The following is an 18,639-nucleotide window of genomic DNA, read 5'->3' as shown; positions in this document are numbered from 1 at the left end:
GTAAAGTGTGTGTGGCAGGCTTATAATGATGGTAAAAAACAACATTTTGAGAGTGTGCTGACCCTGGTGCTAGAGAGAGTACGCAGCTGGAGGTTGAAAGCTGGACTATAAAAAGTTTGGGAACCACTGATAATGTACATGGACTGTTCATAGAAGCTTTGTTGGGTAGGGAAGGGCGACCTCTAACTGGGTAGAAAAAGGATGGTTTAGTCTCTCTAGAGCAGTGGTTCCCAAACTTTTTATAGTCCCATACCCCTTCACATTCAACCTCCAGCTGCGTACCCCCTCTAGCACCAGGGTCAGCGCACTCTCAAATGTTGTTTCATCGAGTTGTGTGTGAGTACTTTTGCACGCCCAATATAAGTGAACCCAAATCAATGTAGTTGTCATCATATTTGCTCCTCTTCGATGGTCCAATGTCCCTGTCTGCTGTTCGGTGCTTTCCCGGGTAAGGGGGCAGTAGCTCTTCAGCTGCATCAGATTCACAACTGTCAGTGTCCATGCTAGCTGGGCTAACAACAAATGTAGAATTACTGATGCTAGTATTGGATGTGCTCGTGGAAGCAGAACAGCTTGTGTCGTCGACAGGTGCAGGTGTAGTACTGCTGGTAGTAGCAGTACTACCAGTAGAGCTGGTATGTGTATCTATGGATGCGGGCCTTACTTTTTCTAAGCATTTATCAATTTTCGAGCAAACGGAATAAGCTGCAGCTATGTTTGGCTACATACGGACCGTTAGTGAAATTCCCGCGAGAGAGTAACGGTTAATGTGATTGGATGTTAATTATTTGACTAGGCTACTTGTATTTGACATTGTGTTGTTATATCTCTGAACACTAGATGGTTTCATTTTATTTTTGGCAGTTAAACGAGGCTTCTCAGGCGAGGGGGAAAAAAACCTCACCCAAATAAAGCATTTAGTATTATTATACTCCCTGCCTCATTGTCATCGCTTTTCAAACCCCTAAGAGATAATTATCTTCGTAACCCTCTTATATTATTAGGCCTAGTATCACAAGTTAGCTAGATGATTAGATCCTTGACTTTGTGCTGACATTTTGAAACAGACCCAGCTAGCAGAAGGGTTCCACTGTGTCATTACAGCTGAACGATGTAGCGTCTGAAATGGGCTTATTTAATGGGGTAATCATGTGCCTCAGGTTTCAAAAGCCCCTTTTCATAAATGCGTGCTCCGAGGCGATGGTGAGGATGAATAGATCCGTGGATGTGGGTGGTTAAGACAACTGGGCCTCTCTCTATTCCCCCACCCCCCCGGGCAAGATAACATCTGACTCGAGCTCTAATGACGGTCTCTCGCTCAGTGTTTCATCATCTGAGACGGGCAGCTTTTTAGCACTGTCATTGTTACATGAGGAATGCTCCGGGGCGCTTTCCGGCAGCTCTGCTCAGGGAAGGGAGCCAGCCAGAAACGCTCCTCTAGTCGTCTCTTATCTGCAGAGTCAGTAGCGCGACTCCCTCAACAGACCGAACAGACCTACCCTGCTTGCGTCATCTCACGTGTACCTACTGCATAAGTGTTCTAGCCAGCATCGCTGTGACTTCGAGAGCCGGTGGGCTGTAAGTTAATTAGTACGTGACTGAAAAGGACCCTGTGATTATCATTTAATATCGCTTATTAAAATTTACACAAATTTACAAATTTACAATGCTAAGCAGAAGTAAAGTCATGTAGGAGGAGCATATGGACAGCTGTGCCCCACACTTATGAATATAACCTCCTACATTTGATAAGTTCCTAATGTGTCAAATGAAACGCTCTCCCAAAGTGTGTTTTATGGCTGCTTAACTCCTCGCTCAAATGGCGAGTAATGATGCTCAAAACTGGCACCAAATGCATTGAATCAATCACGACACTGGCAGAAAAATGGCCCAAAGAAAGCATTGTTGTCATGTGGCTTATTTCTAACCAAGCAGGATTTTCAGAGTTTTTCCTGACCACAGAAAATAGGCTATAACTAGGTTCTGGGGTTTGGTCCAGGCGGTCACGGCCCTACTCATGCGATAGTGCTTTGACCCCTGACAATCTAATGCCCTTCAGGCCATCCTCACAGTCACAGGGAAGGCATCCAAAGCTCAACCTCAGCAGCACCGCATCCCCCATCACTCTTCCCCTCCCAGCAGTCGCCATGGAGTCGGTCTGCCCAGAGCTGCGTCAGTGAAAGAGGCTTTGATTGGTTTTCACACCTCTCAGGCTCTTGGCTGCGAGGCGCAGCGATAACACTACTCTTTGGCTGTGGATGGAGTAAAGCGGAGGAGGGATATCGATAGCACTATTATGCGCCAGTGCAGAAACTGAGCGGGAGTACAGTGCAGCACTGGCACAAACTAGTTGTAGAAACTGAAGGGGGCGTAGAGTGCAGCCCTGTGGCACCCCATCTGACTGGCGACTTGACTTCCACCACACTAAACCAAAACCTCTGCCCCTCCACTAGGGAAAATGATGATCATATCCTGAAATGTAGGAGTTGTTTGAAGGATGGTGCATGATTGCATTCCTTTTATATCAGGCCTATTTTTTTTAATCCACCGAATCGAAACATAACTCTGTATTAGTCTCATGATGATAGTTATCTATCAGTGTTTGTTGTTAACAGTGTAGCCTACTTTGCCCCAGACTTGTCTTAGAGATGATTGTATGATGGATTTAGTACTTATAATCATATTATATCTAGCTACAGCTAGTGTCTTACATAAGTAAGGCATACCTTCACACATATAGCTTTGTTGGGCTCAGCTCAGCTCAACTTCATATCCCAAATCACATCCGTGTGAATGCCTGCTCTCAGTTTGATGCTTCCACTGGTGCTTTTTTTTAATCACAGTGGGGTAAAAAAACAGGCACTTTCCATCAGGTTTCTAATTTTGTATCGGGCTGACAACACCCGGCTGACCAGCGTGATTACACGTTATTTGCTCTGCGAACTCCTCGGTGTCCGATAACCCCTCCTTGATTAAAGGTCTGCTTACGTTTGTGACAGGAACAATAAGCTGGATGTTGAAACGGGGGAACCGTAAAGCGTGGTTCAGAATTACAACCACCCTTATAGAATTGATGTGGACATGTGATGTGAAGAAAAATATTTGGTCATCAAAAATACGGTCCACTTCATCTTTTCTGACATGTTGCCTTGGCTAAAAGCAGAGGCATCATGTTCCCATTATTTTAGAAGGGGCACGAAGTATGCGAGGATGCAGGGGGGTGGTACTCCTTTCGTGAAGTTGGAGAATTTTGAATTTTTCAAACATCTGGAACAGCTTTTTCGCGCATTCTAGAGCCATAATCATTATGCCTAATTCTATGTAAAAAAAAAAATATGTATATATTTCTGTGTAGGTTATGTAAGCATACCTGTTGAGCTGTCTGTATCCTCCTGACTGGTGGTTATTTAGAAACAAAAATTTGGGTAAAAGATTAAAAGGAATGTTTGTCTTTTTCAGTACATTTAGTAATTGCTTGCATTTCTAAGGTCTCGCAACTTTTCCAGCAGACATGCCAGCTAAGATAGTTAGAGTAGCTTTTCTAACTTGATTGATAGCCTGAAATGGCTTGGTAGCTAGTTATGAAGTTGGGAGATTGGGGAACTTATCTAGCTAGCTAAAGCCAACTTCATAAAATTGCTTGGTGGCTAGTATTACAACAAAACATTTATGTTTTATTTACAAAGGAATGAATGTACAAATGCTGTGTGTGTGTGTGTGTGTGTGTGTGTCACTCTACACCCTATCTCTTTCTCCATTGAGTGTCTAGCGTTCTGCCAAGGCATCCTTTTACTCCGTGCACCTTGGAAGTAACCACTTACAGTACTAGGGAAAATGGGTTGTGGGGGGGTACTCTTTGCCTTGTCCAGTCAGTGGGCACCTTCCTCAAAATACCGCTGATAGATATTTGTATACAAAATTATGATACAATGTGGGCTTAAATGAAGTTTAGTAATTAATTTAATGTTAAAACAGGACAAATCTGAGGGAGCACGTGCCATGCTGCAGTAGTAAACGCAGCTCTAGGTCAGAGCTAGCTAGGCAGTGTGTGCATGGAGAGTGGCTGGCTGTATGCTGGTTTGTCAGTAGACTGGTAGGGAGGTTGTCCTATTTCAGCATGAACCCATGACCGGGGAGCTGGCGCTCGGCTAATTAGGTCACTGCTCTCCCCTTACTGCCTGGTGGTGTGGAGGTGAGGCATTTCAACAGCAGAAGATAGATACCGAATGCTTCAGATTTTTTACATCCAGTGAAATATCTGGTGCCTTGTTCTATCTTTGGCGTCATTATCTTGCTAACACACGTTGAAGCCAAAGCTACACATTGTAAGGTTTTAAAGATCCTTTATTGAAGCCGCTAGCTAGCTAGCTAATGAGCTCAGACCTCTGAGCTAGCTACGCGCAACCCCACGACACACAACTCCCCATATGTTTGATATGAGGATCCCCATTTAGCCGCTGCAAAAGCATCAGCTGTGAATATCAATGTTGCCCCTCAGTATTCAATATGTTGAAGTCTGTCTGCATATGCCTAACCTCTGACCTGTCTTTAGGGTTTATTCATAATCTAGGTCTTTAACAAGGTCTTTCTTTAACTTGTGTTAATGTATTTTTTATTGTATTTTTTTCAGGGCCGATGCACGCGAGAGAACTGCAAATACCTCCACCCCCCGGCCCACCTCAAGACTCAGCTGGAGATCAACGGCCGCAACAACCTCATACAACAGAAGACGGCAGCAGCCATGTTGGCTCAACAGATGCCTTTCATGTTCCCTGGCACGACCATGCAGCCTACCATGGTGAGTAATGGACTACTTGTTTATTTCTCTCTCTCTCTCTCACCTCTTTAACATTTCTATCCCTCTCTGTCTCCCCTCTTCCCCCCACCTCACCCCCTATTTCTCGGTAGCAGTCGTTTCCTATTAGCCAGGGCCTGGGCTCCAGCCCGGGTCTGAGCTATGCACCCTACCTGACCCACATGACCCACAGCATGGGCATGATGCCCACCGAGATGCTCCAGCCCAGCACCCAGAGTATCATCGTTCCCGGCAGCCCTCCCTGCTCCATGCAGAGCTCCTCCTCCAACCAGAAGCTGCTACGCACGGACAAGCTGGAGGTACACCACCACTAACCAATAACATTACCAGAAGTCCTAGTATATTAGCAGTTAGGAGACATCACCAACTAACCAATTACAATACCAGGAGTTAGGAGAGCCGGCCTCTGGGCAGTCACGATACAAGGAATCAAGAGAGTTTGCCCTACGAGGTGTTGGGAAAGCCTCTCCATAATTATTATCTCACGACATCATCCTTACCCACCTAGGTTGAGGTATAAGTTACCCCTTTTAACACAGATCTTATTTTACCTAGTCCTAACCTCACCCATCAGAGAGAGAGAATTTATATTTTACATACTCCCTTTCCACACACCTTGACTTTGAAAGAATAGATGACTTTAAGAACTTGAGCGCTGGCCAACAGAATTCTAGACCTCACCGTTGTTTAAATCTACTTAAGATAGATGAGGTTATTTCAATGGGGGTTTTGTTTATACAACAACAAAGCACCGAGGCCATTGTGTCGTAATGAAAACAAAGAATAGCCTTGGAAGGATGGCAAACACAGACAGGCCTCGGAGTGTAGGTGTATTGTGTGTGTTTATCTCAAAGTACCGTCACTTAGCAACAGAGCCATGTGGTTGCTAATGAGAGGCCGTGTTCCACTGAGGAATGGGGACACTCCCCACGCTAAGTGAGACTGTTTACCGCCTTCTGCGCGTATTTGTGGAGGGGCTGTGTGTGTTCTCTCCGTGCTTTGTGTGTCTTTGCGTGTGTGTGTGTGTGTTTGAGTGTGTGTTTGCGTGCACATGTGCGTGCGTGTTCTCCCCACACTTAGTGAGTGTGCGGTGTTGTTTTACATCCCAGGCTGTGAGTGAAGCCCCCTGTGATTGACTACGCCCAGGCTCTGAATAGATAAACACCTCAATCTGTTCATTCAGTCCATAGTTATAAACCCAATGATAAGTTGTTATGTTATTGGTATGTGTATTATATTGTATGATATATTGAGCCAATATTTGTGTCTGTCTGTCTGTCTGTCTGTCTGTCTGTCTGTCTGTCTGTCTGTCTGTCTGTCTGTCTGTCTGTCTGTCTGTCTGTCTGTCTGTCTGTCTGTCTGTCTGTCCGTGTGCACCCCACCGTCCTTCCCAGGTGTGCCGGGAGTTCCAGCGGGGCAACTGCGCGCGTGGCGAGACGGACTGCCGCTTCGCTCACCCCAGCGACAGCCCTATGATTGACACCAGCGACAACACGGTGACCGTGTGCATGGACTACATCAAGTCCCGCTGCTCCCGGGAGAAGTGCAAGTACTTCCACCCGCCGGCCCACCTGCAGGCCAAGATCAAGGCTGCGCAGCACCAGGCCAACCAGACAGCCGTGGCCGCACAAGCCGCCGCCATGGTGAGACCCTCCGCCCCCCTCACAGCCTGTAGTGTAGAGTAGTGAGCACCTCACAGCACACACACTAGAGTAGGGTGGCAAAAATCTGCTAACTTTTCCAAATTCCCTGGTTTTCTGAAATCCTGGTTGAAATATTCCTGAAATCAGGAGGGAATCCTTGAACCGTAATTTCTGGAAAACCTGGGACTTTTGGGAAAGTTACAAGACTTTTGTAGCCCCAGCAAGGTCAGACAGCACACCTGACAAAGGGCCAGATCAAAAAATATACTTTCTAATGTTTATAATATGTAATCAACTATAGATGATTAGTTTGGTAAGTACACAAACTTAAATCTTAAAAAATCTACTTTACACATCTACAAAAGAACACAAGTACATAAAATGTGGAGCACTGCTTTATTTTTTCCATACAGTTGATATACCACCTTCCTAGAATACTATTTTGGACGCTTCTATACAATTCACGGAAATGTGACCACTCAACCCACACTCAGGTCATTGTATAGGCTCTATAGTTATCAGGCTTTGGAGAAGGTAAAGTGAATGTATAACACGACCACAACAGTCTATGGCTGCGTCCCAAATACCCTATTCCCTATAGAGTGCACTAATTTTGACCAGGGCCCATCCCAGATGGATTCTATTCCCTATATAGTGCACTAATTTTGACCAGAGCCCTCTGTTCAAAAGTAGTGCACTATATAGGGATTAGAGTGCCATTTGGGACGCGGACTATTATTAGCTTCAGGCTAGGAGCTTTTTTTTTCACCCTTGATCATACATACAAAGACAATGCCCGCCCTCCTCTCAATGATAAATGTAGATCTCTGCAGATTAGTACAAATTGAATCAAGAGAGATGGATGAGAATGCGAGGCCATTGGTCCACTCCCTCATTATTGGACCCTTCACTAAGGCAGGCAGGAGCAGGCTTTGGCAATAGGACTTTCACTTGGCCCTTCCCTCTCTCTATACTTTGTGTCCACATTGGTCCGAGTCAGTCGCTGTTGAATGGGTGAACTTGGCTCTGTCTTGCCCGCTGTCACTCACACTTTGCTGTCACTGCTCTCACGCTGCTGTCTGATTCCATGGCATCGTCCAGCATGCTTTTCGTCTCATCAGCTTGCTCGTCCATCGCTGCTTGCTCTAAAAAGCCAACCGCACCTCCACTGATACTAGGTGAAAAGATGACTCGAGCACAGTTGTGGTTTAAAAGAAAAAGGACATAAGCAATAGGAAAACACACGTCATCCAGTGCTGAAGCCATGATTATGAGTTTGACAACTCGCGCTCTGTTTCCTTAAGCTGGTGTGACCTGAGATAAAATATCGGGGCGACAGGGCTTATGGTTTACCGGAGGACAGAGAGCTTTTTAGTCAGCTCTGTGGGAGCATTTCCCCACTGCAATTCTCTCAATAAATGTATCATGTACTATAAAGCCATTACAATGTATTGACACAAGGTACAGTAAGTTAGATACTGTTTTAGTTTTTTTATAAAGGAGAACTTATGTATATTTATCATTTTTATGACAGGATAGGAGCAGGAGCAAAAACCGAATCCCTGCCGAAGGGGGAAGCATATGGTTCCGGAAACCGAGAGGATTAGCCTCTCGACCAGACTCTTGTCCTAAGGTAGATACAGTTACAGGCACTGAAACGTTGTACCATAGTACAGTTTGTTGTGACAAACTATCAAAAGGAATCAGAGTGCCATGTTGCTCATGCATTGTGTAACTTTTTAGTGCCCGGAACTGTACCAACAATACATGTATCATGAGCTTACATTCCCCAAATATTTGGTAATCTGGAAATATGCCCCAGACAGAACCAAGTTTATAGTACATAAGATTATAAACAACAGGTGGAGGTGGTTGAGTTTTACGCTATGCAGTTACACTGAGGTGTCATTTGATTTCATTTTGCTCCATTTTGTCTTCATAGCCTGTCGTGTCCCAAGTTGAATGCTGCCATCTTTGCTTCCATTAACCATAACATTTCAGTCTGAATCTAACACCGAATCTGAGGTGTATTTATTTGGAATGATGGTAACACTTTATAAAATACCTAATACCTTTATAAAAGGTACCTTAATGTAAAGTGTTACCGAAAAATCTTAGTATTATCCTACACGTAAAGGAAAGGCTTGTGCATGGTCTAGTAATCATAAGTGCCTTGGTTGTCCCATCGATGTTTGCTGTTTCCTTTGTGCAATGTCATCGATTTGGTTTCATTCAGAAGGCTTGCAAACAAACAGACGTCATTTTTTAAATCTTCTTTAATTGTTATTGCGTTGAGCAAATATCTATTTTTCTTTTACTGTAGAAACCGAGAGGAATGTAGAATAAACAGAGCTCCACATTCTGTGATGACTTTCCTAAAAACAGACAGTTACAATTCACATTTTGACTTTCACCTCTCCAACGTTGCCCATGAACCACACACTAACTAATAAGTTACACATTTGGGTTCACTCATGTATTAGTGCAGTTATGGGAAGAAAAATAGTAGTTTTGCTTTTACCACCTAAATCAGAATTTTTCTACCCCATGACTGAAATGGATGTGACCGACCAGCTGCCAAAACATTGTCCTTTCTACCACTGTCTGCCATCGGGCATCTTCTATCAAACCATTGGTCATAATGGCCTCCATAAAATGTGCATTGTTTCCAAATTGCACTGCTTTTGTTGTAAAAGCTAATAATTCCAATCAACAAGACATGTGGTCCTTCATTGTCCAATCAACAATACTTTTGATTCCCCATTGTCCATTGAGCAGAAACTCTCACTTGCTGAGAACATCTAGTCCCTAGTAGCCCATTCCCTTAGCCCCTTATCTTGTTTTTGTTTTCCCAGATCGAAAAGGACAGGATAGGTTTAAGCGACGGTGATGGATTCCATCCTAGCCCTCTAATGTGTTTGCTTTCACCTATCCAGTCCTTTCAGCTCTATGAACACAATAGTAAGGGCTAGAGCAAAGACTAGGGTTTTTGGGTGAGAAATGTATGTTGCGCTCACATCCTATTCTGTCATGGTGGCCAGTCACACCAAAGCACCAAAAACAGAGCCAACAATATTCCATACAGCAGATAGTGTACAAGTGTGTTTACAGAAGAGGCCGAATCCTACCTTTTTAGATCTGCGAACATAACTCAAACTTTCACGTAAATCACGATGTCAAAGATTTATGAAAAATGTTGACTTATGCGCACAGATCTCAAGTTAGGATTTGGTCCAACTGAATGTCGATTGTGTTTATATCAATAATACCCCAAGATATTTTGATAGATTGATTAGATAGCTGATTTACTTGTAAAGAAGTAGCTAGCTTTACAGAACTAATAACTGCTATCCAAATAGTTTGTTTACTTCATTTGAAAATCTTTGTATTTCTTAAACTTTTTAACCAAAGGTATAGTAGATGCTTTTTTTGCTTTCGTACTAATTCAGAACTTTAGCGATATGTTTCTTTAAACAAACAAACAATTTTTGTTTATGTGCATGCCTATTGTTTCGTACGTGGTATACTGCATTCAGATTATTTTGTTTTGTTTTTCCTTCTCACCTATCCACAATGCAATGCTGTCCCCCATGACGCACCTCTGCTTGCTGTTACCTGTATGTTAATACGCTTGACTCCCATTGGCCCACTGCCATCATGTGCTCGCTGCCTGCTATTTAAAGACTCAGTCGACTGCCAAAGCAATGAAGCGACCCCTCGAGGCAACTGTAGAACTGGTACTTTGACCTTTCACCTTTTGCTTTGCATGTAGCTTCTTTAATGTACTGTAGCAACTCACAATAATTTTAATTTGGCTTTTTGCTGTTTTAAATGCCCAAGTATTTGTATTATGCAATTAATATCCACCAATATGATTCTTGTAGTTATTCTTTTAGTATGCTTTACATTGATTGATCGTATAACAACAATGAGAATGTTAATTCCCAAGTATCAATTTGTTTGTTACTGTACTGTAAATCATTGTTTTATAATTGCCTTGCTAGATATCGTGTGTAGTTCCTTCATTGTCCCCATGTGGGTATTTAAACCTAAGTTGCCATTGTGACTTCTCTGTCGTAACTTTGTGCTGTTTTGTAGCTAGTAGCCACAAAAGACCCCGAGCAGCAGTGTGATTTCTCGTGTTATAGTATAGAGAATAGTCATGTGAATGTAGTCATTTTTGAGGCCTCCGCCTCGTTGTATCTAACGTCTCCTCGTCCCTCCCGTACAGGCTTTCCCCCACGGCTGCCTGCAGCCCCTACCAAAGAGACCAGCACTTGAGAAGAGCAACGGGGCCAGCTCGCTCTTTCACCCCAGTATGTTGCACTACCAGCAGGCCTTGGCCAACGCACAGCTGCAGCAGCAGACGGCTTTCTGTGGCTTTCCCACAGGTAGGGGGTACACCCGCCCGCAACACATGTTCAGACACACACACACACACCTATACACATTTATGTACACACACACGTTTGTACACACTCTTGTACACAGATGCACACCCATGTAGCATGTAGACACACACTGGATAGAGCTTCCCCAACTTTCCGTTTCCCCATAAAAGCATCAAAGGGCAAAATTAAAATATATAACCCTAAAAAGGTTTCACCAGGTGAGCTTGTGAGGAAATAAGATATTCCCCATTTCTTCTCCAAAAGTTTGAGGCCAGTCTCTCTTTAAACCAACAGTGATCAAGCGCTTTTCCTCAAGTGGAAATCAAGTTGATATGGGCCCTGTTCAAAATAGTGCAGTGCACTATATAGGTGATAGGATGCCATTCGGAATGCAGCCACGGTATGCTCGCTTCTCATATAAATGTGTAATTGCAGCCAGGTGCCAGGACAAGGTAAAGGCATGGATATCCTTTGATCACAGCGGTAAAAGCGGTCTTTTGTGGCTGATGATGGGATATATTGCTGTATGATTATATTAAGTACACTAGGCATTTTAAGGCCTACTTATAAAACGGCAGACTTCCAGTCTTTGCGCTAATGCCAGTTGCAATTGGCTCGCAAAACTACCTCTAACTTCCTTCATAGTGGACGCAGAGACATACAAATGGCATCCACGAGTTCATCTGACTCTGGAGAAGTAGATAAAGGTATTCATTGCCAAAATCCCAAACAATCCCTTTAAGCCTCTTGTGGATGAGACTACCTTCCCTAACCCCCTATCCGTCCCTACCTACTCCTTTCTTTAGTGTTCAAATCAAAGTTTATTTGTCACGTGCGCCGAATACAACAGGTAGACCTTACAGTGAAATGCTTACTTACAGGCTCTAACCAATAGTGCAAAAAAGGTATGAAGTGAACAATAGGTAAGTAAAGAAATAAAAACAACAGTAAAAAGACAGTGAAAAACAGTAGCGAGGCTATATACAGTAGTGAGGCTATATACAGTAGTGAGGCTATATACAGTAGCGAGGCTATAAAAGTAGCGAGGCTACATACAGACACCGGTTAGTCAGGCTGATTGAGGTAGTATGTACATATAGATATGGTTAAAGTGTTATTATCCTCCATGGCTTTTACACCCTTCCTCTCCTTTCCTAGTGTAGGAAGCTTGTTCAGAATGCTGTGTACACACCACACATGAGTTCAATTAATATCGGTTTCTCTATGAAAACTCTAGCTGTGCTTTATTGAGCCAAAAGTGCAAACCCTGCCCATCTGGCACTCCAGATCCAACGCATAAAGTCATTTGAAAGAAGACATACTATTTGAACTCAGGTCTGATTCGTTCTCACTGCATGGTCCAAGCATCCAGCCCTTAACCTTCACTAGCCTGATCCCAGAAATGTGTGTGCTGTCTTGCCAGCTCCTATTGCCATTGTCACACCATGTGTCTGCTGTGACAGAGACCATAGGAGTTGGCAAGATGGCACACACATCTGCAATCTGAGGCTAATTAACCTCTGACACTGAAAAAGTTTCATTTGTAGTATGTGTGACCTTACCTTCCCACCCCCTCCAGAACATATTTTTTCATGATTGATTTATTTACAGACCAGACATATATATATTTCTTTGACCTTTATTTAACTAGGCAAGTCAGTTAAGAACAAATTCTTATTTACAATGACGGCCAAACCTGTACGACGCTGGGCCAATTGTGCCGCCGCCCAATCACGGCCGGATGTGATACAGCCTGGATGTGTAGCATAAGACTACAAATGGAGTCAAACTGCACAGTCCAGTTATACCAATTGCAGGCTTGTGAAATTTGTTTAAAAGGCATGTTGTTTATATAGCTAGCTACCAAAATCTCTAGCCTGGTCCCAGATCTGTTTGTGCTCTCTTGCCGGCTCCTATGGTCAATGGCATGCCATACAGTACAAACCGATTTGGGACCAGGCTACCACCAAAATCTCTGTCTTTCTTCTCTAACATGTTTTTCTCCTTCCCTTATTAACCCTCTGTTCACTCTCTTCCACTGCATGATCACACAGGGTCAGTCTTGTGCATGACTCCTGCTAGCAGCCTTGGTAGGTTCCTTCCTTTCCCTTTTTCATTCTCTCACATATTCTTTTAAAGGTTTAGGGTGAATTTACCCCTAGACTTTGATCTTGGGTCCCCACTAATGTTTAAGGTTAGGATTGGGGGAGGAGAAGCTGATCCTAGATCTGTACCTAGGGGAATCTTCACCATGGAGCCTCTTTAAATTGGGGGGAGAGCGGGAACAGGCCGGGATATGTAAGCGCTTACAGGTGACACAAAGTTCATGGATGTTGTGACACAGTGAGAGGCACGGTTGTAGAACTTTGGGCTAGAGTGCATGATTGATTGTTTTTACTGAAAAGCGCCACAAAGTGCTGCAAAGTCCTACATGTCAATTTGAACTCCCCGGTAAGAGATGATTGTTACTTAGCTACTTACTGTCTTATAACCTAATTATGAAATGTGAAGTGTTATTCTTAACATTATTAGTATATATAAAAATTTAAAAAATGCATTGCAAATGAATTGTTTGTTGAAAAGTAGATATTGTTTACTGTGCTGTGTTGATCCCAGAGACAAATAGAAAGAGGGTAAACACAATTGGTAGAAAAGCTCTCGATCTTGATGGGGCTCTAATTGTTTTCCAGTTAATCTCAATCTTATAATACCACTCATCATATCTCACTCAGTCCTCTGGGAACAACTGATTGTCGGGCCAAATTTCCTTGATTGTAATTCAGGTTTTTCTCTCTTTTTTTTTCTCCCCCATGCTTCCTCTCGCTTTTGCATTGTGATGTGCACGCCTTCCGCTGGGCTAACCTAACGATGGCTCGCCCCTCTCTGTAATATGCGTCATGCCCAAAAACAACAACAACCAAACAATCAACACTTGTTGCCATGGTTACCACACTGCCTCCACTGCCTACCTGTTCATTGCTTCCATGGTCCCCCCTTCCTGAAAAAGTACCCATGATGTACAGTGCTACGCCTGCTAATATCTCTGCAACAACAACTCCTGCCACAAGTGTCCCCTACGCAGCAGCAGCGCCAGCCAATCAGGTTTGCTCATTTTAAAGCTTTCTTTCATACAGTCCCAGAGCTCTAAATAAGTGCTTGAAGACCGTAGTCCATAGAGCTAATCTACTATCATTTCAATTAAAGTAGTCAATTTCTTATTTTACTTCTATGTCTGCAGAAGAGTTTACTACTTCAAAATGGCGAAAGCCCTCAATGGCGCTGCCTATGTTAAAACCGGCTTTGGTCCAAGTGTACCCTCTATCCAACTCTATGGCTGAGCCCAACCTCAACATCCTTCAATTAAATTCAAACTTTATTGTCCCAACAGGGAAACTCATTCATGCTCTAGTCTAGTCTGCTACTGTGGTATATTTCAATGTCTGCCACAGGTGTCAGAATGTATTGGCTTTTATTTCAGAGGACTGCTGCACGTTTTGTACAAGTATATGTTTAGTAATTTATTGGGCGTGTTACACAATGACCCAGTGAAGCACTTATTCAGAGCTCTCACATTTGCAAGTAATAGTTGTCTTGTGTTGCATTAGATCCTAGTTTTTGTTTTGCATGCATGTTGTTTTTCATCCACTTTACTTTGATGTCAAGTTTCCCTCTTCACCTGCGTTAGAAACATCATCTGTATGTTTCATGACACACGCACGCACATACACTTTTTTTCCACCTAAAAAAAAGCCTAGCCACTCCATCTCCATCCACCATGTTGGCTCCTGTCAGCAAACGCAGCTTCACTCTCTGACTACCTCTTCGGCTTGGCGGTGATGGGTGAGGACAAAAGCCTTGAGGAAACTGTCGATCCAGGGTGGCCATCTCTGCTATATTAGTGTTACAGGAGACAGGACGATGCCTCCGGAAAGGCCTAAAATGGCTCCAGATAAGCACAGGTACTAGCTAGACACATGGCTCTGTGTCAGCAGGGGCCGGGAAGTTGCAGTTGGGTGCGTAAGTCGGGTGACGTGCACACACACACACAACCCCGTTTAAACCTGACAATTACAGTGCACTGCCAGGTGGAGTGCCCGCAGCAAACAATCAGTCTCCCATTAACCCCACTTAGCAAGGCCTTGAGCGGTGGCCACGTTACAGGCTTGATGAGATTTGATTTACATCTCAGTGGTCAGTGAGCTTTCCCAGAAATGTATTGGACGGATGACGTCGATCCATGATCATCAAGACTTCCGGTTGCCGGTGAATCTTCATTATTTCACTCTGTTCCCTCAAATTGGTTTATATTGCAGTGTAGAAAGTGATGGTTGGTTTTCTGTTGGTTTCACATCATTATATATTCAATCCCAGGCTTTATTTGGTCAAAATAATGAACCAGAAAATGCACTCTTACACATCATACAGTGCCTTCAGAAAGGTTTCATACCCCTTGACTTATTCCACATTTTGTTGTTACAGCCTGAATTCAAAATGGATGAAAATGTTTTATTTATTTTTGCAATCTTTTTGAAAATGTAATACAGATATCTCCTTTACATAAGTCTTCACACCCCTGCGTCAGTACTTTGTAGAAGCACCTTTGGTGGCGATTACAGCTTTGAGTCATCTTTTGGGTATGTACCAATCTTGCACATCTGGATTTGGGGGTTTTCTCCCATTCTTCTGTGCAGATTTTTTTCAAGGTCTCTTAAGTTAGTTGGGGAGTGACATTGAACAGCAATCTTCAAGTCTGGGCTTTGGCGGGCCACTCAAGGACTGAAGCAGAGATGAGGAAGTCATTATTAAACACTATTATTGCACACAGTGCAACTTATTATGTGACTTGTTAGACACATGTTTTACTCCTGAACTTATGTAGGCATGCCATAACAAAGGGGTTGAATACTTATTGACTCAAGACATTTCAGCTTTTCATTTTTTATTTGAAAAAAATACAGAAAAACACAAATCCACATTGACACAGGGTATTGTGTGTAGGCCAGTGACCAAAAATCGCAATTTAATAAATTTTTAATTTAGGCTGTGATAACAAAATGTGGAAAAAGTCCAGGGGTGTGAATACTTTCTGAAGGCACTGAAACTTTAACATGTTAGACGCCTTTAATCAAGACTCTAGAATTTCAATTGATAGTCTAAAAAATATTCTCTCTCTACTGATTCTCCTCCCAGCATCTAGTCTGTATGACCAACCGCGCTAATATTATTACTGGCACATGACTTATTATTGCTGCCTATGATGTTTTATTATTGTATGTCTACTATTACGGATAGGTCTCTCCACCCTTTTCCTCAAAACTCAATAAGCAGTCCCACTTGCTATTTATCATTCATGACTAGCAATTTCCTTGATATTGTTCTGTTTTTGGACCATAACCAAGGAGAAATATGACTTTGCCCTTAAGGATTTTTAATGATTACCTTAGAAACACACACCCATCGCCATTTTGTAGCCTCTCCATAGGGCGTTCCAAATGACACCCTATTCCCTACAGTGCACATAAAGCCGTTTGGGCCCTGATCAGTGATGTAGTGCACTATACTGGGAAAAGTGTCCCATATGGGGGACTAACCTGAATCCCAAATCAACCCATAGCCCCAATGCACTTGTGTAGATCTGAGCGGAGTGCATAGGTGTAAGCAATGGATAGGGATTCAGGGTATATGCCGTCACAGTCCAGACACAACCCAGCTACAGTATTACATGAGATGTCTATCTATAATATACATTGTGTTTTCACAGTAAGATTTTGAATAGTTTGTTTTGGAATTGCGTAGCGTGTTTGACATAGATGAAGTGAACCCTCTTTTTAAGGCCCAGTGCAGTCAATGTGATTTTCCTGTGTTTTCTATATATTTCCACACTATGAGGTTGGAATAATACTGTGAACATGCGAAAATGATGATAATGCCCTTTTAGCTGAAATTTCAGCATGTTTTGGTGGGATGGAGTTTTGGCCTGCCAGGTAACCTCACCAAGCAGTAAATGTTAATAGACCAATAAGGAAGAGAGTTCCAAACCTCTCTGCCATTAACAGCTAATTTGTTTTCCCATCCCCACTCAGACCTCTCCAAGACTGCTTTGTGCTATTTATTTTATTTTATTAACAATCACAGTAAGGTACTTAATTGTTACCCAGAAATGATTTGATATTGAGATTAAAACGGCTGCATTGGACCTTTTAAAGGACAGAACACACCGTAACTGATATTGGCCTGCTGGGTGTCGACGAACGGTGCTGATTCAACATGTAGCGATTTAATATGCTACCCGATGCTTTTAACCGTTCATCGACGTAGTCTGTTTTTAGCTTTTAAAGGTCATCTTGAAATACAGACAATTAGGGCTGTCCCCGACAAAAGAAAATCTTGGTTAACCGAAAGTCGTCAGTTCTATTTTTACCATATATAGACAAACCCTGTGTTTTAATCAAATCAACTATATGCATTGAGCTTGTCTGACGCTTTAAGCTTACGGTTTGATGAAAAAAGGCTTACCTGACCCTATTCTCCTCCTGCTGGCTTTAGCAGATTCTGCCATTAATAGTCTACACGAAGGGAGTCGGCATCGTTTTTTTCATGTGGAAGGCCATTTTATCTTGCCACTTCTACCGATCTGCTTCCCAGTTATGGTTTTCATATGCACATTTTCGTGAAACAGTCACTGTCAAAGTCATGTGGTTAATCAAAATTCAATCTAAATGAAAATGATTCAAACCTAAAAAGTAACTTATATTGCCATTACCAACTATGTAAAAATAGCCTACATAAAGCCAACAAATAAAACTATTGCAGCCTGCAGGTAGAAAATATCCTGATCAAAATAAATATCCTATGAATCACATTGGCTACACATGGCCTAACTGCAACTAACTTGAAACATTGTAGCAACTATTAACTTGGGTCCAGCCGCGCTAGCTAACTGTATAAGATATTCTGGGCCCTCAGTTTCCCACGCCAGTGAGCTCGGGACAGACACAGCTGTAGGCTATTTGCGCAAGGGATAAGAAGCAGTGCTTGTCTTGGGCAGGAGCTCACCGGAGCGGAGTACCGACACCTCTAATGTTCTACTGCTAGAGCTCCCGTTCCTCTTATAGAATATTAGCTAAAAGGTATTGTGGAGCTCCTAAATATAAACAGTACCAGCACACAAAATGAGTACCTGGAACTTATTTCAGTCCAACTCCAGCACTGATCAGCAGTAATCAGGTAGACCTATTTTATGACGTTTCCACTGAATCAGAGCATGCAATTTTTCCCTTTCACGCTGGGTGATAATCGAAAGGGAGAGAGCAGGAAAGATTTTTCAAATGCATTGAGGAACTATTGTAATTCTCAATGGATGTAAAAACAGACTTTGTTTGCTTGCTGTTTGAGCTGATGAAAACATTACTTTGAGAAGCTCCACAGGTCATTAGTGGTGGTGCGTTAAGCCAATCAGAAATACTATCAGATCCCCAAATGGGCACATGTATATGCCTACATTTGCATGCAGGCCAGCTGTCCTATAGGCCTACTTCTATGTGTGCGCGTCCTTACTCAACGTTGACAGAAAAAAAGACTGGTAAATGGAATCAAATAAACCTAAACATGTTTCTTACAAGTGTAGCATAGGTTGTGCACTCTGTGTCCACTCTGACAATGAAAACGGAAAGACTGGAATAATGATATTGAATGCATTAACAGAAATTACCATAACCAAAGTAACAAACTTTGTAGATAAGAAATGATAAGAATTAACGGTAAATGTACTACTGGTGATATACAGTAC

At 42.8% G+C, this 18,639-nt stretch overlaps 1 protein-coding gene across 6 annotated transcripts in view; it reads left to right on the top strand.

Annotated features, from left to right (window-relative positions):
* The window catches only part of LOC120033133 (muscleblind-like protein 2a), a 75,112-nt gene that overhangs the window by 47,846 nt on the left and 8,627 nt on the right, over window positions 1-18,639 (top strand). For 2 of the 6 annotated variants that reach the window (XM_038979402.1, XM_038979403.1), the window contains exons 3-8: window positions 4,631-4,798; window positions 4,909-5,115; window positions 6,211-6,459; window positions 10,691-10,850; window positions 12,905-12,940; window positions 13,858-13,952. In XM_038979402.1, coding sequence (XP_038835330.1) covers window positions 4,631-4,798; window positions 4,909-5,115; window positions 6,211-6,459; window positions 10,691-10,850; window positions 12,905-12,940; window positions 13,858-13,952 — 915 coding nt within the window. The remainder of the gene's footprint in view (window positions 1-4,630; window positions 4,799-4,908; window positions 5,116-6,210; window positions 6,460-10,690; window positions 10,851-12,904; window positions 12,941-13,857; window positions 13,953-18,639) is intronic. The other 4 variants (XM_038979404.1, XM_038979408.1, XM_038979407.1 and 1 more) reach the window with 4 other exon arrangements.

The sequence above is a fragment of the Salvelinus namaycush genome, chromosome 40, assembly GCF_016432855.1.
Source record: "Salvelinus namaycush isolate Seneca chromosome 40, SaNama_1.0, whole genome shotgun sequence".
Lineage (NCBI taxonomy): Eukaryota > Metazoa > Chordata > Actinopteri > Salmoniformes > Salmonidae > Salvelinus > Salvelinus namaycush.
Note: the sequence above shows the minus strand (reverse complement) of the source record. Positions and strands in the feature narration are given on the sequence as shown.